Genomic DNA, 24,451 nt, shown 5'->3' with positions numbered 1-24,451 from the left:
CATTTAAATTATACGCATTTTTCTAAAAGAAATTGTGTTATTATATTATCCTAAATTTATGTTTTTAAAAAAGAATATTCATTAAATATCAAAATTATAAATTTAGTGATATGTACAATGTACATACTTTTTGTTTTAATGGTTAATCTATAAAATTAATATAAACAAAAATTCTGAACAAGTGTTTTAAGTGTTATATAATAACGTCTTTTTTTTTTTTATATAGTTATGTTTATACTACTAAGTATGAGAGTTAAAATGATATTATATTTACTCAACACTAATATGTGCTCCCACTCGAAACTTATTTTTTTTTTTTACACAAATTATTAATGTGAATCTATTGGTTAAAAAACTAAATAGTATTAACTTGGTAAAAATCAAAAATAGCCGCGTATAAAATAAATTATTCTAAAACACTGTTTTATATTCATCGACATTTTATATTGCAAAATAAGAAGAACGCGGCCAATTATGAATGTGCGATCTATATTTAATGCTTTTAATCGGATTTTTTTGATTTGCGGTTTAGGTAGTATTAACTACCATCAGAGAAATTTTAAGATGATAGTGTTATTCTATTTATTGCGGTGCACATTTATTTTTTGTGGTTTAAAAACAATCTACGATGGAAATGAAATAGTAAGAAATAATTATTCATAACTTTATTGTAATTTTAATAGTTTGATAGTAATATATTACAGCGGACGTGTTATTACATAACACATAAGCCGATTGTTCTAAATGTTGAATACCATACTATATTTTTTTTAGTATAATTATTATAAATTATTTTATTCAATTTTGATTTTTTTTTTTCATACTGTGGAAATAACGAAATAATATATCTTCCTCGAATGTGGACATAACACACTTCATTTAAGTCCAGTCGATTTCACTACTAGGTGACATTTTTGTAAGCCTTTTAGGTTATTTTTTAAATCCCACGTGAAAATGAAAATTTATTAAATCACACCGGTAGTATTAATAATTTGAATAATTTAGTCAATAATATAAATGTGCATTATTATTATTATCTGATAAAATAATACATAAATAATAATATGAAATTATGTTTTATAGGCGATGCGTTTCGATCCTGAGATGTTAGATACTACGTCAGTAGTTCTGATCAGTTGTTTTGAATTAATATACATTGGACAAGTCATTTCCCACGTGTGGCGCTTATTTATTGATAATAAACTGTCTGTGGTTTTGTCTAAACTAGAAACGATTCACGAAATATTGATACAACTAAATGTGGTCAGACCAATGAAAGTAAAAATGAATTGGCTTTTCATTATTGGAATTATTTTAAATTGTATAGGATTCAATATACATTTGGTCGTAGCTATTAAACGAAATTATTTTCAAATCTTACAATCATTGTTAACCCCGGTAATTATAAACATATTATACAAAATTAGATACTAATATGTTACAGACGAAATAAATCATTAAGTAAATTGTTCGTTGTTAGTCTGACGTAACTATTGTATCTTGTTTATCTGTCAAATGTTAAGACTAACATTGTTAATCAACTTACTATATTGACAGTTTGATGTTTATTATTTACAGTTGTCAATTATTCATTCATAAAAAAATACGATTTTCGGGAAAAAACTTTTATTTATTAACTATTGCATATTTTCAGGTCAATATGGTCGCCGCAAGTTTTTGTCAATGCTTTGCATTTTATGAATATATACTACTGATATTATACATACAGTGGATGGTATACATGATAAATAAACAAATTCTGGAAAAAGGGTCAAGTTTATGTATATTAAGGGATATGCATTTGGAAGTTGTTGAATGCTTAAAAGATATAAATAGATCTATATACGGTTTATCAGCTGTAGTGAGTTTTATCGCGTCAAACATCTGTCAAATCATATTAACACTTTATTATCATGTAATATTTTCGAGAAACATTTACATCGAAGGTGAGTTTTTATATGCCATCATATCAATATTGACAAGGCTTATCAATATTATGGTATTATATGGAATTGGTCATGCCACAGAAAAAGAGGTAATTATAAAATATTTTTATTATTCATTTTGTTTAAACACATATAATGTTATATGAATAAGTAAATAAAATTAGTGTTTTTATTTTATTTCAAAGTATTTTTTTTTGGTTTTCAGATAAATCGTATGAGTCTTGTCTTACATAAACGATCCATTATAGAAAACAATCCTCGAATAAAACGTCAGGTATAACTAATGTTTTTACTTCAACTATGAACTAATACATCTTAAATAAATTACTAATATAGGATAATTTTATTTTTATTAAGATAAAATTTTTTATACTACGAAGATTGCACGAATACTATCACTTTGAGCTATATGGAATATGTCAGATTAATCCAAGACAACTACTTATTTTATCAAACAAAGCTTTTGCATACTTAGTGATTCAAACTCTGTTCAAATTAAATAAAAAATAAGGAGAGTTATAATTAATGAATATAATAAAAATGTAGTAAATTATCAGTTATTACTTCTAAATTCTATAATTTATTATTATTATTGTTCAATTATTTATTTATTGAGATGTTTATAGATATAATAATCATGCTTTATAGTAATTGTTATTAAGTACTGTTTTACTAATATTCAATACTTACAATGTTAATTAGCTATAAATTAATAGTTAATATTTCCATGAGTACCATAATGTTATTACCTTAAATGTAATAACACTATGATTTCACAAATCTTATAGAAATATTTTTGAAGAAATTTAAACATTTACAATAAAAATGTGATCAAATATTAGTTTAGAGCTTTAAAATAAATAGATTGTTTTTGATTAGTGTGTTGATCTTATTTTAAATTATTTTTTTTACTTTTTAGATTAACCGGATGAGTATTGTATTACATCAATACGATAGAAATAAACCTAAAATTTAAAATGCCAGGCATAATTAATATACATGTAGTTTGTATTCGATTTTTGATTAATATGGGATAATTATTCTTATTAAAATCAAGTTTTTTATTCAACGAAGATTGCATAAACGCTATCGTTTAGAACTTTATGGAATATGTCAAATTAATTTAAGACAACTACTTATTTTCTTAAACAAAATATTTGCTTATTTAATAATTCAGATTCTGTTAAAGTTAAAAAAAAAAACAAAATAAAAAAACAGAGATATTCTTTAAGTGTAATTATAGTAGGTAAGTGTTAAATGTAACTCATCATTATGTAAACCACTTAAATGTATGTATTAAATTTGATGATAATCCATTAATAATTTATTAAGAATGTTTCTGAGCTTTGATAACTTTTCAGCCTTTATTTATAAGGATATTAATAATAATATATTATTGTATATATATTTATTGGTTATAATATTGCTTATTGAAATATAATATTTAGTAAAAACACATCACCAATAACAATTATATTTTTTTAATTAATAAGTTACTACCACTGAATACAATTGTATTATATTTTGAAAATATTAATATATAAATAATATAAAATATGTTATTTTATTATAATTATATTTAATTAAACTTTGAATCAAAGTATCTGATAAAAATATAACAAACTAGTATTATTGAAATAAAATATAAATTAATGATTTTTGATTTTTGATTGAATAGATATTAAATTTAATATTAAAAATACTATTCCTGATAATTATCAATACATTTTTATAAACTCTGTAACAATACAACATCCAAATATTTATTACGCTAATGTAACACTGGCGCAACTAGCGTACATATAGACGTAATTGCTAAATACTTATAAATACAATATAAATGCTAACTACCGACAACAGAGAGTATTTCTGAACGACCTAAATACATAAATAATAATGTTTATATCCTGAATGTTAATTTAGGTGTTTCAAATAAATTAATGATTAATTAAATAATTCGACTAGTTCAATCTACAATTTTGACACTGAATTAGAAATTAATAATAGCAACAACAAAGGTAAATAGGTAACAATAAAACAAGAAGACTATTTTATCAAACTCGTACCGACGTGTATCCGGAAAAGTAATTTTATACAATGCAAATATTCTACTATGTCAGCTCTCATCATATTTTAATACAGAAATTAGACAGTTCATTTAAAAAATGCTGTACCAAAATAATTTATATACACTTATGGACTACATGTATACAAGTATAATTAGAATCTGTACATTATTTAAAGTTTATGATAATCTTAGTAAATCTAATAAATCAACAAATAAAAATATATATTTGTATTCTTATGAATAAGCATTAATTAATATGTTGTTATAAACATAATATGATGAGTTTTTACTTAAATATTAAGTATTTATTTATTTATTTTTTTTGTAATAAATTTTAATTTTTGTTAAATATTACAACCATTTTTTATAGTAGTATGTTATCGATTTTATCAAATAATTTAAAATCATTGTATAATAATTGTTATTTACGATTATTCAGTACAATGAAATATGTCAAACTTTCAGATATTTTCAAATTCCCAATAGTAAAGTTGAAATATAAAATCCAATATTTGTTAAGAACATTTAAATATATCTTAAATAAGTTGGTGAAATTGTAGTTAAGCGAAACAAATAAAAATGTACCACAATCAAACTACAAGTATTAAGTATTAAGTATAAAAAAATAATGTCCACTACTTTATCATTGTTATATTATTAAAATGGCAACTGAGAATTATAAATCATATTGGAAACCTAAAATAACAGATAATAAACAAGTTAATTGATGGAAGAGACTGATTTATTTTGTAATATTAATACACATTATAATTATCAACGAATTATAAAAATATTAAGTACTGTTTGGGCTATGGCATTTTTGAATTTGAGATTGATGTGGATGTCATGAATTAACATTTCTGGAACAAAACAAAAAATAGTCGATTAATACTATATACTATATAATATAAAAATAATAAAGAATCTTATTAAAACCAAATAATTAGTTCCAATGTTATTAGAATGAAATCATAAAAGGTTATTATTATCAGCAATTACCTAAATAAAAATAAGACATTTTTTAATAATGCATCAGCACTATTAGATAATATAGATTATTAAGACAAAAAATAAATAAAAAATTAATTAATTACAATAATTAATTGATTTATCAATCTAATCTATAATTATTAAATGAGTATTATATAAGTATTATGAGTATATAATGAGTACGGGCCACGTGCATACAAAAGTATTTATAAAATAAATATTGTTAAAATCAATGATAAAATAAAATTTCGAAAAAAAACAAACAAGTTAAATTAATTTAAATTCTAATCGAAATATCTTAAATAATTTATAATCTCACCAACAACTGGCTGGTGGCTGGGGTGGATTTAGCGATCGATTTGATGGCCTTGGCAGATTGGACTTGTCCGACAACAACGATGTTCATTGTTACTTTTTCAGCACCCATTTTCGGATTTGGATTTGTTTTTGTGGAATCAAGTGAAAACTAAAAATATAGACAAAATATGTAAAATGTGAATGATTTAAATTAATTAAAACTAATGTTATTATTAAGTTAGTTTTATAATATACTCACTAAGGATTAAATTTGCACAAAAATTGTGTTATGTCTGAATGAAGTAATAGTACTTCCTTTTATACTCTGTCATATTTTGCTTAATATAGAACAGTGTCTTGTGGCGTGATTGCAACAAGTGCTTGTTGTTGGTTCATTGCTGATATGGCGCTTAAAAGTAATTTGTGTTCCTAACCATCATGTGTCAGATAATATAATAAATTACAATTATTTTACCATATATTTTCTATGTATTTAATTAGATATGCAAATATGTAAATCTAGCTAGTTACTCATACACCCAATGATCCAATAAATTATTAGTAATTAGTGAGAAAACATAAAAAAAAAAAAACACGAACATTTTACTCATAACACAAAAGGCTTCTTTTTAAAAAATTTTAATCTAAATTTTTATTTTTGTTATATTGTTCTATGCTAAAAGTGAATTTATTCTTACAGATATTTGCAATTTTTGATTTTTTCTTCAAAATATATGGATGATAAGTAGCATTGAATTTTTGTCAATATGTTTAATTTAATAATAGATTCATCAAATGTTGATAATAAAGCCATAAAGATTTTTTAATTTGCTCTATACAATATTGTCACAATTTTTTTATTAGTATTTAAATTTTAAATTTCAGAAAATAATTTGCAATTTTTTTTTTGATGTTTAAAATGTATAAACGATAAATTTGTATAGATAAATATTGACAATTTAATACTTGGTTCCTCGCATAGAATGTAGTTTATACTGAAACCAAAAAAAAAAAAAATATAAATTTCATTTTTTTTTTTGACATTTAAAATTTAAATTGGGACACAATTGTATTGATATATAAAAAGTGAATATTGTTATATTGATTTTAGTTATTTCACTTTAATTAAACAATATTTCTTAGACAATTTCACTAAATTGCGTGTATTATTTTATTACTTTGTAAATATTATATTATTTTGATATTTTCAATATAATATAATGTCTTTTATTAATTATATTTTAATGTGATAACAGATCCGTCTCTACTATAATTTTTCGTATACAGTGAAGTATCTTTGAATATAAACTCAACACACCCATTACAGTAACATACTCAATGACAAGGTACACTCCAAATCTACAGTGTAATATAAAAACTACTTCCGATAACAAATTGGATTAATTTTGTATTTCAAAGTGGTCAACATTTTTCATAACGATCAGCAATTCGTTTTATATAACTCGAAAACAAACAATCGTATATAATTTATTATTTTCACTAAATTCTTATAAGTATAATCATTTTCTATATTTATTATTATTTTTTTTTCAATATTTTCTCTCTTTTTGAGTTGTAGATATTTTTGGTTTCTAATTTTTAAATTTTTTTTGTCGACAAAAATGGTAAATTTACTTATAAAATAACTATTTCTCTTAAAACGAGTTTTAATGATTTATTTTAACTAAAAACAGTAATCATTATTACTTGAAATTATCAATAAATGTACATATTATTATTTTTTAAACATAAAAAAAAATTTAATTTTTTTTTTACTAGATTGGAATTTTCAATTATCAATTTTTATCTTTAAGTGTAGATAATATTTTTTTGCCCAATTAAATAGTTTGGAAATTTAATACATAGGTACTATTTAAGGAGTTTGAAGAAAATTTTTTTTCAAAATTCGTCATAACCATGAAAATTTACAGATTATTTAGAATGTTCAATTTTTATAGTTTAGGCATAGCGATTTAATACGACGTTTTTCATAAGTAGTTTATACTGAAACTTAAAAATCTAAAAAATATTTATTTCTAGATGAAACTATTATTTATTTGAATCCTGTACAATGATATTCATTATTTAAATATGGTTCAATAACATTATTTGTGGAGATATATAACTTTTACGTATATTATAATATTTTACACACATAACGGTATTTTTAAATGCAATATTTACTGGAGGTATGTTTTATTCAATCTATTGCATAATAGCAGTAACATAAATTAAATAAATAATAATATCAAAAATATTAATCATGAAATACGTTTGGTGATATTGACTGATAGACATCTCAGAATTATTTTCAGTAAACAATCATATATCATAATTGGATTTAAATTGAACACATTCACCGAAAATACAATCGTTTCCTGTTTAATATTTCTATAATTCGATTGTATAAACCAACATTTAAATCATTATTTTTACATAATTAAGACGTGATACATTATCGATCGCCTTTTAGCGTATCATCAACCAATAAGGCAATAACTGAAGATGAACGGTATCATATAAATAAATCACGCCACTATAACGCCCCACTTTAGGCGACCTTTCATATATGTATAAAAAGACATCCAAATGCTCGATTCCGACATACCACATTTTTTGTGCAATTTTATTTTCTGGTAAGTACCCATTGAACCACAATTTTTATTCGCAGATATTTTTAATTTCACAGCAATATTTATATATTATAATAAACTAATTATAGTTTTGCAGTTTTCACTTAAATCCTCAAAAAACAACCAACAAATCAAAAATGGGCGCTGAAAAAGTATCCATGAACATCGTTGTCGTCGGACAAGTCCAATCTGCCAAGGTTGTCAAGACCATCGCCAAGGCCAGTCCAGCCACTAGCCAATTGATGGTAAACACAGAAAAAATTTCGATTTTTGAATAGTTTTATGAGATTTCATCATATAATTTTTATGATAATAATTTGATTAATATTATACAAATACAAACTGTATAATATATAATATTATATATATGAAATGCAATCGATTGATTGTACATAATTTTAATACACTATACATAGTTGACCAAGGCGATAACAACGCAAGAATTCTTTTTTGTTATTCTATTATAATATCCTATTATCAATTTTAATTGTTGATAGTTTAAAACAGTTTAAACTTGTGATTTATTTGGTTTATATACAAAAATTATATTCGCTTACAGAATGTTATACATCAAACTTTTAAATTTCATTGTGTTAACTGATCAACCGTGTTTTATATTGTTTCAGAACTGTTAATTCACAAAGTGCCGTTCCCCTTAAATTCCAAACTCAAAAGTGCCATAGTTCAAACAATACATATTAATAATTATATGTAATTTGTACATAATTCATTATGTGTTGACACCACAAAATAAATCTGTATTTTCCGTCTTTTAAGGTGTTTGTTTTTGATTTAGTTACGCTGTAATTTACTCGTAGGTCAGTAGAATAGATGCCAATTTTACATGAACATTTAAGAGTTCAGCTAAGAATGGTTCTCGACTATAGTTTTGGGTCTCTGGTAAAGTAAACCAACTAGGAAATCTGATATTGCAAATGCACCAGTAGAGTAGGCAATGGATTGAGTAGTGTTTCTATTTTTTTTTTTCGTAAATCTATCACTCATATGTGTATAGTATGTGACTTAGATAGTAGAAGATAAAAGATATAGTGGACTCGTTAAGTCAGTGTAATTAACAAAAAATGCATTATTTATCACGAAATAAGGTGATTACGAGTATGTCAATATAATACCATTAACGGTATTCAGATCGAAGCGATGATAAGACGTTAGCTAAAGAAAAACGCTTTTTAAGCGTGGTTTGTAATCAAAACTTTTATACCATAATTTTAGTACAGTCAATGTTATATTTTGCTGTACAGATTCGGTGTTCAGAAAACGTCTTTAGCTGTGCTTATAGATTGTAGTAAAACGCTGCGGTGTCAGACAAACGCGCCGTAGTGAGGCTTCTATATTATATGGTATCTGAATGAAATAAGTCTGTATTACCGCTTTGTGTTTATATAGAGTTATGAACATATATGTGTTGCTCTTATTGTACTTGTTGTGCATAATTTTAACTGTACGTGTATTTAGGTGTACATTTCTCAGGACACACGTATTAACGTGGATTTTTTTGCGACTTGTCAAGAGTGTCACCGTTCATTTTGCATGATTTATTTGTTATATGATATTTCCCTGCGGGGTTGATGTTGTCTTTGTATGATATTTTGAGAATGTATACATATCACATTGTTTGGGTATGTTGTAACGATAAAAATGTTCAAACTATCTTAATATATTTTTTTTATATATACGACAAACCAATCGCAAATGCAATGATGCACATCGTGCCGGTAAACGTCTGGCTTTATGGACAAAAATCATAGGCGTAAATTGCCATGTTATTATGGTGTCTTGTGGCCATAAAACAACCACCACAAAAATGAGAACCGCTGGTCCCGACAATATTTGCGCTCATTTTTTAGTGAGCAGGACTATGCATAATATATTATAACATATTGAGAAACAACTAATAAGTATAATGGATATGTGTCAATTATATAAATAAATAAACATCAATATTTGTTTTGCGAATAAATAATAATATTCAATATCATATTCAAGTGAAATTATGTAAATTAATTTGTTGATCCATTTAAAACAATAGTTTTAATTTAGTTTAAATCATCAACGGTTACAAATTACAAACCAAAAGCACTAAAAATGTAATTTTTTTATTTTATTTTTATTTTAAATAATTATAATACAGATTAGGTATGAGTGTGAAACTACCTGTAAAATAACCATTCTAAGTAAAAGCTATACGAAATGACTATTGTGCACTCAAAAATATTTGATTTCCACTCCAATGACTTTTGGTAATGGTAATTTTAATTTCCTTGTCAAAATATTAGCAAATCTATCTATTTAAACAATTAAAATAGTAGTTTGAATTCAGTTAATATCAGCAACGGTCTTAAACCATAAATCCTAAGACACTTGTTATTTTTTTACTTAACTTAAAAATAAAAATAAATACAAGCGATTATGAGTGGGATACCAGTATTAAATAACTCAAATAGTATTTTTTTGATATCGGTATTGGTTGTATAAATTACGGTCAAAGACATTTTAAGACAAATTTGATATTTTACTTCTTGTGATGTACATTAATATACGTTAGTTTATCTGTGTTTTACCTGACTAATATATGGGTAATGACTATACTTAATTTTATTTAAATAACTTTATATGATAGATAATACAAATTTTAGGAAACGTTTAAAAAGAGTTTTTAATTTCAATTATGATTTAAAATTGAATAGTAAATATACGTGAATTTCCTAATACGTTCTAGACTATGTATATTCGTATATTACTATAATATCAATATCTAATAAAATTAATATTATGATATTATATTCATTATTTTTAGAGTATTTGTTATAAATTAATAATTTTTATAGCTGAATTTTAAATAACTTTATTTTCAATATGTGTTAATTGTTTTTACACAATTTATGTGACACAATATCATTTAGAAGAATATGCAAGTGGACATATACAAATAACTAATTCAATTTCAAAAGATTGCTATAAAATTTTACTTTACCCAACGGTAAATATATAATATAGTTGTATGATTATAATAATAATTATAATTATAATTGGTGACCGATTGTAGAATGTTGAAAATTAATTTATAATACTTAAATAATATTATAATCTAAAGTCTATAATCTATCTAAAATATATTTACGCAATTTTATTTTGTGATAATGAAATGTTTGAAATTATGTCGTTAATAATTATCTGTTATTATGAATTGATGATAGTTGGAAAATTCGTATCGATTATTTGGCGTGTATTTTTCGATAATCAGTTATCCATAATATTGTCAAAGCTTGAAAAAATTCATGAAAAATTGATTTGCTTGAATACGGTTGAAATGATAGAAATAAAGATCAATTGGTTTTTATTATTGGAATTTATTTTACATGTTGTATCAAGTATTATAACTCTATTATTATGGTTGAACATTAATATCAGAAATGTTAAAATAATAGATATGGTTATCATTAATATCTAAATTATTATTTAATTTTAAAAAACTGTATAGTTGTTTTGAAGTTAATATTTCGTTAATCCTTTGCCTTGATCCTGGAATTCTCTTTTATCAAATGTGTATTAAACAAAATGTTCATAAACAACTTAATTTAAAAATACTGCGAATTTATTTTTAGTACGTATGTAAGATAGATAATAGTAGATAGATAGTATATTATACTATACAAGAAGCTGTAATGTCATTCCAAATATTATATATTTTTAGGTTAAATGGATATGTTTAAGTGCTTACGAATGTGGTTCATTTTATGAATACATACTACTAATATTATACATACAGGGAATGGTGTACATGATAAATGAAAACATTTCAGAAAGAAATACAAGTTTAAGTACATTCAGAGATATGTACTTGGAAGAAGTAGAATGCTTAAACCATATAAACAGATCAATTTATGGTTTGTCGGTCATTGTTATATTTATTGTCGGAAATATTTGTGAAATCATTAAATGGACGTACAATCATTTGTTATTTCCTAGAAAGTATATTAATGATCGGTATTCTTTTGAATTGGCTAGCATAGAATTATTATTAAGAATGGTTAGTTAGTATATTTTTTTTATATTAGTTCAATACTTACTATGTAAATAGTTATAAATTAATAGTAAATTTTTCCATGGGTACCATAATGTTTTATTACATGTAACTCATTTTATAGCACTATAATTTGCATCTTATACAGTCATTTTTGATGTTATTTAAACATCAACAGTAAAAAATTGATCATATATTAGATCAGAGCTTTAAAAATGTATTAAATATAGTATTAAATAATTTTTTTGGTTTTTAGATTAACCGGATGACTTTTGTCCTACATCAACGGTCCGTAATAGAAAAAACCCTAGAATAAAATGACAGGTATAATATTTTAATGATTTTTTTTAAATTTTTATTAATATGGGATAATTATTTTTCTAAGATTAAGATTTTTATACTACGATGATTGCACGAATACTATCGTTTTGAGCTGTATGGAATACAAATCTAAGAAAACTACTTATTTTAATAAACAAAATACTTGCCTATTTAATAATTCAAATTATGTTTAAATTAAATAAATAAATAAACAAAGATTTTTTTCAATTGTAGTAGCTGTCTATTAACAGCCACTGATTTCACTTTCAGTTATTATTATTTTAAGTAATTATTCATAAATACATAAATAAATATAAAACCAGGACATTTTATCTGCTATATTTTATAGTTACTGTTGAGTGTATGTCATTAATATGTAAATCAGTTAAAGTTATATATTAAATTAAATGTTTACAATTTATAAGCTTTGTTGAGATGTTTTATCATTTTTTTTTTAAGGATATTCATAATAATAGATTTATTTATATATTATTAATATATTTGTGTTAATGCTGATTGAAATAATTTTTAGTAAAATCATGGCATTAAAAATAATTATGTTGCTAATTAATAAACCACTATCACTTTACTGTCTTATGTGATTGTATTACATTTAATATTTTAATTAGATTAAATATTTTAATTGTATCACTGTGTACATTAAATAAATAATGTACGGAAAATTAGTTTTCTAATCAATTCTAATTAATTTAAAACAATTAATTAATATTAAAATTAATTATCGTTATTCTGACACCTAGCGATTAATGATTATAAACTATAAAATAAAATAATTTTATAAATTTCACAATTTTTGTTTAATGTTTAGTACTTATACACAGGTCATCATAAGATATAGTGTAATATATAAAATTATGAATATCACTAATTTATATTTATGCACAATATATATTTTTATTATTATTTATATAACTCAAAGTTAAAAATTGAATAATTTTATTGATTCCCTATCGAGTACATAAAAAAAAAAAAAATACATCCTTATAAAATCAAAAAATGCAGTTGCTCAGCTTAGAATCTAATAGAAACAGTTGCAAACGTATTATAAATTATATTGATATGCTTGTATTTATTAGATATTTTTCTTTTTATTTACTTGCTAAAAAATAAAAACATTATTCTTATCATTTCATAATTCAGTGTTTCATATGCAAACATTTGTACTTTCGTTTTCTTGATTTAATTTGTTCTTTTTTTAAAATGTATAATATTTAGTTCAAATTAATATTGTGATTTTTTACAACAAAAGTTCAATAATTTTACCTGAGCTTAACTTATACATAAATTTGCTGTCAACGAATCTTGAATACTTTAATTATATCTATAGATTATAATGGCAAGATAATTTTTTTTTATTGTTCTATAAATATGTATTTCAAGCTCATAATTTGATTCGATTCTATTATAGTCTTACAGATATTTCAAAAATGATATATAAATTTATTTAGCTTTTTCAGGTTATTTTATTTATTTTAGAGCATATATTTATAATTTTTTCAAATTCGATTAGTAACATTAAATAATTTAAAATATGATATCAAAACATTGTTAGTTTATGCAAATATGTCTTTATTTAACATACTTCTAATAATTTACAGTACAATTTAACATAATCTTAATTTTATATTTTATAAATAAAAATAAGAATAACTCTAAGACGAAGATGACTAAAAGTAAAAATAACTGATTTTGTAATTGTTTCAATAGAATAATAAAATTTCCATAAATTTAATAATATGTACCTATAACCTACCTATTAAAAATAAAAATAAAATGTACTTCATTATTGTTTTATTTATTTTAATTTCAGCATTATATGACTTTTTTTATGAAATTTTTGGCTATTTTTAGAGAATTTTTTCGTTGATATTGTTGATAATTCATAAGATATATTTTAAATACAAGTATATAAAAAAAAAAACAGTAAATATCAGATGTAAAAAAAATCAACGCAAAAACCTTTTGATAATTGAATGATAAACCCCAATTCTATAACACTTCTTATAAAAATACGGAATATATTATATTACATTAATCATAAATCATAAATTATTTTTCAGATATATATATCATTAAGTATTGTTATATTTATCTTTTATACACATATAAATTATTTAATCTAATCAATATTAATCGTGGATTGTTTTTAATTATTTTTTTTTCATCAATTAAAACATTTAATCTAGACTAATTTTACTGTTAAAGAAAATAATTTTATATGTTAATACACCATAGAATATCGTAAACGAAACCATCAAGCATAATATTATTATGTATAACTAATATTATGTTCCAATTTAAACTATTTTTTATGTTTTTTTTTTTGATTTCGATCTAATATTATTTAACTGATATATTGTTATTAATAAAACACTCGACGAGTGTAAGTTCACCAAGGTCAATGACTAAACAATTTAACAATATGAAGAGCAAATTATCTGATTATTCTGAATACGACCAATCTATAATAGTTTAAATCCATAATACTATAACATTAACAATTTGGATAGATATGCTTTAATTAAGTTCAAAATAACTAAAGATTTGTCATTATTCTATTCTAAAATCTTTCTTTAACGGATATTATAATAATATACATACATAAAAAAATAAACATATGATATAGTGTATTATCAGGTATTGAAGTATCTGTTATTAATTGTTATCCAAGTACATATCAACATTTTAATATGATACAAAAAAGATAATAAATACTAAAATATAAATAATATTTTTGTATGTAAAACAACTTGGTGATTAAAAAATCACTGATCAGTATTTTGGGTAATGAAATAGGTAAAAATTAAAAAAATATATAAAATAGTTATGCATGTCGGAAAGTTTTATTTTGTCAATACTGATATAAATGACATATATTATTAAGTATTGTTTGGACTATGGCATTTTTAAATTTTGCAATGCATGTGCTACATGAATTAACAGTTCTGAAACAAAACGAAAATAAATACATTAATTAATAGTTGATAATTTTTATTCAAACGTTTCAAATAATTTTCATTGTGTTTTAAAGTGCAATAAAAAAATGGTACCTATAAATATTTAATTAAAATTGACTATCGTTTCCCTTGCAAATTTAATTATTTGATAAAAAAAAATTAAAATTATAATCACAATAACTTTTTAGTCATTAAATTCATCAAATTTCAAAAAAAAAAAAAAAAAATATTAGATATTGTTTATAATTGGCATAAATTGTTGTGATTATATTTCCAATCATATATAAATCTAAATTGTACGAAATCGGCTATCTAACTGTCATATAAATAAACATGTGTACTCACCATCAATTGGCTGGAGGCTGGGGTGGCTTTGGCGACTGATTTGACGGCCTTAGCAGATTGGACTTCTCCGACGACAACGATGTTCATGGTTACTTTTTCAGCGCCCATTTTTGATTTGTAGGTTGGTTTTTGAGGATTAAAGTGAAAACTGCAAGTTGAAAATAAAAATAAAATGTTATTAGTTTTAAATAAATAGAAAATATTATTTTTATCGTTTTGTACTCACCAAAGAATATAATTGCACAAATAGATGTGTTATGCCGAGATCAGGATCTCGGTTGCTCTTTTATACACTTCCGTGTATAATCACTGAAAGTGGGGCGACGGTGTGGCGTGATCATTATAATATTTCAAAAATTGTATATATCTATCATACTTCATAGAAATTGTTAAATTAAAATTTTTAAACCTTGAAATATGTAGTTATACTCATCATGTACATAATATAAATTATACTCTGGATTATCTCTCAAAATTAATTTAATACACATAGCATTATAATTATTCATAATATTTATTATTTACATACTTTTAAATCATTGTACATAATTAATATTATATGAAATATCTACATTGATACGACTTATAAATAACATGTAAAAGTATTTAACTGACATCGTAAATTTGATATTATCCAGATTCAAAATCCTAACTACCTACTGATATTTTTTATATTCTAACTAAACTAAGAATAAAACAAAAATACTAACATCAAATGATTTTATTAAAAATTAATTTGTGAAAAGTCGATTTAAAGTTGTGAGGCGAATATTTTTGGTTCGCAATTATTTAAATATATGGGCTTTATTTCAAAGTTACTTATTTTCGAAACGGTTTTAGCTATTTTATAATAAATAATTTTTAAGTATACTTAAAAATTACATTTTTAAATATTATTTATTTTATTGAAACTTGTATTATGACTATACGATTTTTTTTAATGTGAATTCCCCTTTTTACTGTAAAATTATTTAGCAAATTATTTTGTGCTATTTTTAATGATATTCAAAATTAATAAAAAAAAACCCATCTTATTAATAAATTAAGATTCATACTAAATGGTGATTTGCGTTTTTAAAAATGTAGTAAACGGTAAATGTAATATACGATATTAGTTTATTCCTTTAAACAGTATGAATAGGTATCTAAGATTTTTAAAATTTGATTTTTATTTTAATAATTAAACAATAAAATGCAGTAAAATATTTAGTAAATAATTCTGCATAATAAATTATACAAAATAAGATTTTATGATTTATGATTAAGTTGTACATTAAGCAAATTAATGATTATAATATGACATATGTTGTAATTATATTGTTAAAAATGTAGGTTAGTGGGTAGTATTTCTCTGCTGAACATTAAATATCGAATGTGTCACTAAAATGGGTGTTTTTAATTTGAATTAATTTATAAATCAGTGTATACGAATAACTATTTTGAATGGAAATGGTCTGTTATCATATAAATATATTTTAAGATATGTTTTTTGATATTTTTATTAGTGTTTATTGAATTTTTGCAGAATATATCTAAATCATTATATTTTTAGTACTTACCTATTTAGTTGTTACTATATAATTTTATTTTTATTAACTTTTGGGGTTGCATACTGTAAACTGTGAATAAGTTGATACAATTATATTAAATAATATATTTTAATTAATCATCATATTATTTTAAAAATGTCAATTCACGTATTGTAAAATACATAATATACGTACAAGTTTTTATCAAAAAATGTTTAAGAATTTAAAAATAAAAATTAACAGCATTAATTCATAGTTAATATAAATGTAAAGTAATGATATATTATCATTTTTTTTCCTTTTTGAAATACAACAAAATATTAAAAATTTTCGAGGAGAAATAATTATATTTTACAGATAAATATCCGTTATCACACCAAATAGAATTTCAAATGTTCTTAAAAATTAATTTGGCTTTCTTGTAGTATTATTTTTTTATATAGATTTGAGAAATTATAAATAATCATTTATTCAATTTTTTAATTTCAAGTGTACAAAAAAACATTTTTATAAATTTATAACTGCGAAATTTTTTACACGTTTTTGAGATTATGACGAATTTTAGAAAACTCTGATTTTTTTTATAAAAACATATTGTGATTAAAGATTTTTGATAATTTTATTATTATTTTATTTCATATAAAATATGCAACCTAGGCAATATGTTCATTTATAGGCATGAGCCTATAAATTCTTCAAAAACACTCAAAATATTTTCAGATTAACGCAAAAATTTCCATTTTTTTTTATTTTTTATTTTTTAACCGAAACACCCTCAATTTTTGAAAATCGAAGCATTTTTACTGTCACAAAAAAAATGAAAAAATAAATTTACACATTGTTCAGAATCTAAAAAAATGACCTAACATAAAAAAAATTTCTCATTTCCAAATAAATTGTTATGATATTCACATAACAATTTTTATCTATGTTACTGATTTGTAAGAAATCAATCACCACACAATTACGACGATCACGCCACACTCCCCACTTTCAATTGATTGAAAGGAGTGTATATAAAGGCTTATGAGACGTCGATTCCGGTATAACACATCTTTTTGTGCGAGTAAATTCTTTGGTAAGTTCGAAGTAATTATAGTTTATATTGATATTAAATTAATAACAATTTTTTTCTCCTCACAGTTTTCACTTTAATCCTCAAAAACCAACCTACAAATCAAAAATGGGCGCTGAAAAAGTAACCATGAACATCGTTGTCGTCGGACAAGTCCAATCTGCCAAGGCCATCAAATCGGTCGCCAAAGCTACCCCAGCCTCTAGCCAATTGATGGTGAGTATATTATAATAAATCTATATTATGTGACTTAAAAATATGATAGATTTATAATTTTGATTCATACGATTTAATACTCTTTGAAATATAATTAAAATATTATAATATAACGTTTTACGTTTAAAAATCTAATATTTTACTTAGTTAAGTATATATTAAGTTGTAGTTAAATGCAATCTATGAATATAGCTATTTTTTTTTTTTTATTTATTGATATTAACTTATTGTTTACTCCGAATGGTTCATATGCAATTAATAATTATTTAGATATATATTTTATATAGATTTGTTAGAGTTAGAATAACTGCTCCATATTCATCGATTTTTTTTTTATTGATTCCTGATCTAAACTATACTTGATTTAATTCAATATTTTATTATTATTAAACTTTTAAATATATTCTAGAATTAAATAAATAAAAAGAATAAAACAATATTTAACAACTAGGTACCGTTAATTAATAACTGTTTACTGTGGTTTACACAATTTTAAATTATTTTTGAATCAATAAACGTCAAATGTTTTCTATGCTCATCATTAACTTAATAAACGTTAGATGAAAGTGCATTCTTTTTTAATGATTAGGCATTTAAATCAAACAATTTTTAAATTAACTTAACAATGTATAAGACACAAAATTTTTAACTTTATTTTAAACCTTTTTTTATATATTAATTGTTTAAAAATAAATTATAATAAATTATAAATTTCGTTTTAATTGAGTATTTAATTCAAATTATTATTATTTTATTATTAATTCATTTTTGTTATTATTATTTATTATTTTCATTACGAAAATGTAAGATTATGAAATAAAATTTAAATTATAAACCTTTAATGCACATATCGTATTTTACAATCTGTATTAACAATGTTTTGATTAGTATATAATATATTTTTTTGTTTCAGAACTGTTAATTTATGTTGTTCATCCATCGCAAACACAAAAATGCCATAACCCAAACAATGCGATATGTAATTCAGATTGATATTGATACCATGAAATAAAACAGTCATTTCCGATATTTTTAAATTATGATAGTATTTTTTTTTCATTTATTTATACCTTGATCTTATATCTGTTCCAGTACCCATATCAGCGGTAAAGTGGTCCTTGAAAATTATTCAATAGTTTTGTACTTGAATAATTATTTAGGATACAAATTATACCTAAATACACAGATTATTTTATTTTAAAATACAGAAATATCGTATTTTGTGCTAGCTATCTTAAAAATATGAGTTACTATCTTATATGATGATAATTAATATATTACTATTATTATGGCAGTGAAAATGTATCTCTATTTCAATAACTAAGTATACAAGAATATTGAAAAATATTTAAAACAGTTTAATATAAACATCATGTACACATAAAATATGTTAATTACAAATAACAAGATATTTCAATTTTTTTAATATTAAGTAGTATTTTATTGAATTAAGACACAATTTTTCCGAGCATTATAATAATCACAATATAATGTTTTAATTTCCGATAATTAATTTTATTTAGATTTTACTTAAAATATATTTATAGTTACAATTAATAGTTTATAATCAAAATTAAATTTTTTTGTACCATTTTATTATTTTATCACTATTGATGAAAACGCGGAATACAATATCAACTACAAATGCGCAATCGCGGAAACGTTAAAAATAAATAAATAAATATAATGTATATAGTACATACTTCTTCGCTCCATTTTTAAAAAAAAAAAAAAAATTTGATTTGATGGAAATATTCTCTCTTTAAACTCAAAAATACTGTGAACATTCAAATATAGTACTTTAAAAATATTTAATTTAATTTTTTTGTTTAAATATTAATTAAGAAATATTCACTTCGTCAAAATGCTTAAAAATTAAATACAAAATCCCACATTACTTTTTCTTATATAAGTATAGTAATATCAAAATTACATATACCCAATTTAAATTTAATACGTTCGTTTAAGTAATCCACATGAATTGATGATACCTACTGTTCAATAAACCGGTCTAATAATAATTATAATTAATAATTATTTAAATTTTAACCTATGAAATATAAAGTATTTTTAATTTATAACAGAATAAAAAAAAATCAAATACATTCAATACTCGTTAAAGTGAATACACGTCAAGTGAATTTATGAAAATGCATTTTAAAATTATTAAACATAATAGCACTTATATATTACATGTGCATTATATGATTAAGCCTAATATATGTCAAGTGCAATAGTAATGGATATAAAGGATAGACATCAATTACCAACAATAATTCTTTTTCACTTCAATATTTTTTCACAAGAAATATGTTAATTTTATTGTTTCTAAATCCATTTACAAAATAGTAGTTTTAATTCAGCAACAATCACATATAATTCCTAAAACACTAATCATAATCATTTATTTTTGTACTCAATTTGTAAATAAAACTAGCATTCATAATTATGACTGTGAGATCAGTATTAAATAATTTTAACAGGTGTTTTTTGATTTGTGGCATTGGTAGTATAAATTACAACCAGGGAGATTTTAAGACTACAATGATGTTGTATGTCTTGCGATATTTAATAATTTGTGTTGGCTTTCTAACATTTTACAACGCCAACATATGGGTAATTAATATGTATATATTTAAATTTATTTAAATAATTATGTAACTATTATCAAATATAATAAAATCATAATTAATCTTATAAATGTATTTGATCCCGTTTTGCATTATTGTAACAGTATCGAATGGCTCGCACAAAACAAAATAGTATAATATGCATGTTATAAACTTTTATTTTTTAGGTAATAAATGGTGATTCGGAAATATTGGAATTAACGTCGTTAATAATAATTTGTTGTTTTGAATTGTTGATGATTGGAAAATTCATATCTAATATCTGTCGAGTATTTTTCGATAAAAAACTATCGACGGTATTAACTAAACTCGAAAAAATTCACGAAAAGTTGATACAACTGAATGTGGTCAGGCCGATAAAAATAAAAATAAAAATAAATTGGTTTATCATAATTGGATTTAATTTATATTTCTTAACATATAATATACGTATGATATATTGGCTTATTTGCAACTATGATAACACAAATATAAAAAGTATTTTAAGACAATTGGTAACTATTATAATCTGAAAATATTTTATCACACATTTTAATAATTTATAGATGTTCAAGAGTATATTATTAGTTGTTTCTATCCTGTTATATCTTTGTATTTTAGTTTCTTAAATACGTGTGCACAATTTATTATTTTTAAGCAACACATAGATTAAATATTTATAGTAAACAGTTTAAATGACCTAAATTCACTCTTTTTTTTATCTTGTGATCATATTTATCCGCGTTGTCTCATTGTTACATACCATGTAGATGAAGTAGATTTCGTGCTTTTAACGTAAATATTGGAATATTTTAACATTTAACTATTAGCAAACTTAAAGGGAAGAATAATGCATGTATGCTTTACGACATATTATATTGTTTTTAATCGTGTTAAGAAAATTTTCAATTTAAAAAATGTACACAAATTGAAATACTTTAAACATTTGGCGCATCAAGTCACGAATAAACTCTTGTTTGATAATAAGTCAACGCACTCTTCTTTTAAAGTAAATTGCACACAATTTTTTCTGTTAAATCAAAATTCGTTATGATTTTAAGATAGTATGGTTAAGACAATTATTTTACCCTTGTCAAAAAAAAATATATTTTTAGGTTCTATGGTTGATCTCAAATGTATGCGAGTGTGTTTCGTTTTGTGAATACATACTACTTATATTGTACATAAAGTGGTTGGTGAACAAAATAAATGAACAAATCTTGGAAAAATATTCAACAATAAGCACACTTAGAGATTTGTATTTAGAAGTTATAGAATGCTTAAACGATATCAATAGATCAATATATGGTTTGTCGGGCATAGTTGGTCTTATCGGGACAAATGTTGTTCAAGTTATTACCATATTGTACCGTTATATAATTTTCCCTGGAAATTATATCAATGATGATTATACTGTATATGCTTTAATAATATTATCTATGAAGATATTCAATGTTATAATTTTCTACAAGATTGGAGATATCACGGAAAATGAGGTTTTTAAATTATATTAAAATCGAATACTCTTATACTTATGTAATTGTATATAGTATTTATGCATAAAATTAATCTAAAAAAATATTTTCATACACAACATATCATGTATAATTATAACATACAATTTATATAAACAATCGATATAATATCATTTAACAATAAATTTTACATTATATTCGAGTTTAAATATTTAATATCGTGTTTAATTTGTAAGTTCATCTTATTTTTTTTTTTGTTTTGGTTTTCAGATTAATCGGATGAGGTTTGTCTTACATCATCGATCCGTGATAGAAAGAAACCCTAGAATTAAACGCCAGGTATTGTCAATGAATTCGATATGTTCAATACATTTGATATGTGTTAAATAAATAATAAATACGGCTTAAATATTTTTATTTTTATTAAGATCAAGTATTTTATGCTACGAAGATTGCATCAACACTATAATTTTGAGTTGTATGGAATATGTCAGATTAATTCGAAAAAACTACTTATTTTATCTAACAAAGTATGTGCCTACTTGTTTATTCAAATTCTATTTAAATTGAATAAATAATCAGTATACATATATATATATATATATATATATATATATATATATATATATAATTATAGGTATAGCTAAAAATTAAAAAATAGTCATAGTAATCATTTTAAATTATTATCACTTATTTGTTTATATCTGCTCTGTATCTAAGTGTAGCTTGTCCTTTTGTATATCAGTTTAAATAATGTGTTAATTTAGTTATAATGTTTAAAAATAATTCTGATCTAGGTCTATGCTTAATCTCTTATTTTTTAGAATATATTTAACAGGTATTTTCATTTAACTATTGCTGGGTCAGTGTTTCTTTATTTCAAAGTATACCTATACAATGATATTACAATCCCTAAAGAAGGTTTAGAATTGTTTAAAATATTATGTTAAAAACATCACATGTAATTTAATTATATATTTATATCTCATAAATTATTATTGTTTATTACTAAAAATGCACTTCTAAGTTAAGTTACTACCTACTGTTTTCCATTGTATAATATCTTTAAATTGTCTTTATTAGTTTGAATTAGTTGTTGTATAATTAAAATATGTATATGTGTTATGATAAAATATTCCAAATTTCTTCAAGTTTGTATTTAATTCAATTAAGACAAAGTTTGTCAAATCATTATGAAAATCACAAAATTATATTTTAATGTCCAATAAACACTTCACATTCATTTAAGATGTATTTTCGTACAAATTTTGGTTAATATTGATACAAATACGGAATACAATATCAATTAGAAATGTGCATTCTTGAATGTAGGAATAAAATTCTAAAATATTTAAATACACATAGCGATACATGACGTGCCTTTTTTGTATAACTAAAATAGTGACATAATATACTTTCGTATACCTATATATATAAATTATAAATATAATTATTTTGAATCTTAAGTTTAATGTGTTATGTATATTGCAAATTTTTGTGTATTTAATACAGTTTAATGATCAATGGTAATTTACATGAAATTATACTCGGCTAAAATTGTCTTAGTTTTAGGGGCAATGGCAAATAGAAAAATTAACATTTACTAATATTAACAACGTGACAGCCTCATGCCCAACTTGGACGTCGTTTCTGAAGTTTTATTCAAACACGTTATTGAAATTTAGTGAATTTAAACTAACAGTTCCAACTAGATTTCAAACAAAATTTGGGTCAGGCTTTGTGACGATAATAAACTTACCAACATAAAAAAATCAATAAATAAAAAAATCCTATCGTAGATGTAACAAATATACCTAATGGCCAATCTAATGGTTACAACAATATAGAAATATTTACTTTTCTAATATATCCAAGATTTTTAAGTTTAACGTAAGTTTCCTCATAAGTTTTTTTACCTATAAGA

At 22.8% G+C, this 24,451-nt stretch overlaps 2 protein-coding genes, 2 long non-coding RNA genes and 2 pseudogenes across 4 annotated transcripts; 4 read left to right on the top strand and 2 right to left on the bottom strand.

The window, feature by feature from the left end:
* The first annotated feature begins 1,373 nt into the window (after positions 1 to 1,373).
* On the top strand, positions 1,374 to 2,456 carry LOC113549784. The gene is made up of 4 exons (XM_026951243.1): positions 1,374 to 1,398; positions 1,655 to 2,035; positions 2,152 to 2,220; positions 2,304 to 2,456. Exons 2-4 carry the CDS (start codon positions 1,661 to 1,663, stop codon positions 2,454 to 2,456), a joined length of 597 nt encoding a protein of 198 aa, XP_026807044.1. The 5' UTR covers positions 1,374 to 1,398; positions 1,655 to 1,660.
* Positions 2,457 to 4,816: 2,360 nt separating this feature from the next.
* LOC113549783 lies at positions 4,817 to 5,659 on the bottom strand. Its single transcript, XR_003404961.1, has 3 exons — positions 5,561 to 5,659; positions 5,324 to 5,470; positions 4,817 to 4,874 (listed from the first exon to the last, which is right to left on the bottom strand). It is a non-coding gene; the product is annotated as an uncharacterized LOC113549783 (long non-coding RNA).
* A 5,441-nt stretch (positions 5,660 to 11,100) lies between these two features.
* On the top strand, positions 11,101 to 12,507 carry LOC113551467 (annotated as a pseudogene).
* A 2,635-nt stretch (positions 12,508 to 15,142) lies between these two features.
* On the bottom strand, positions 15,143 to 15,871 carry LOC113549781. Its single transcript, XR_003404959.1, has 3 exons — positions 15,850 to 15,871; positions 15,624 to 15,771; positions 15,143 to 15,266 (listed from the first exon to the last, which is right to left on the bottom strand). It is a non-coding gene; the product is annotated as an uncharacterized LOC113549781 (long non-coding RNA).
* A 2,307-nt stretch (positions 15,872 to 18,178) lies between these two features.
* On the top strand, positions 18,179 to 19,436 carry LOC113551385 (annotated as a pseudogene).
* Positions 19,437 to 20,891: 1,455 nt separating this feature from the next.
* LOC113551308 lies at positions 20,892 to 23,105 on the top strand. Its single transcript, XM_026953519.1, has 5 exons — positions 20,892 to 21,059; positions 21,241 to 21,465; positions 22,168 to 22,548; positions 22,798 to 22,866; positions 22,956 to 23,105. The coding sequence occupies exons 1-5, from the start codon at positions 20,892 to 20,894 to the stop codon at positions 23,103 to 23,105; spliced, it is 993 nt and encodes a 330-aa protein (XP_026809320.1).
* The last annotated feature ends 1,346 nt before the right edge of the window (positions 23,106 to 24,451 follow it).

This window comes from Rhopalosiphum maidis, chromosome 1, assembly GCF_003676215.2.
Source record: "Rhopalosiphum maidis isolate BTI-1 chromosome 1, ASM367621v3, whole genome shotgun sequence".
Classification (NCBI taxonomy): Eukaryota; Metazoa; Arthropoda; class Insecta; order Hemiptera; family Aphididae; genus Rhopalosiphum; species Rhopalosiphum maidis.
The sequence above is the reverse complement of the archived record's forward strand: the minus strand, read 5'-3'. Positions and strand labels throughout refer to the sequence as shown.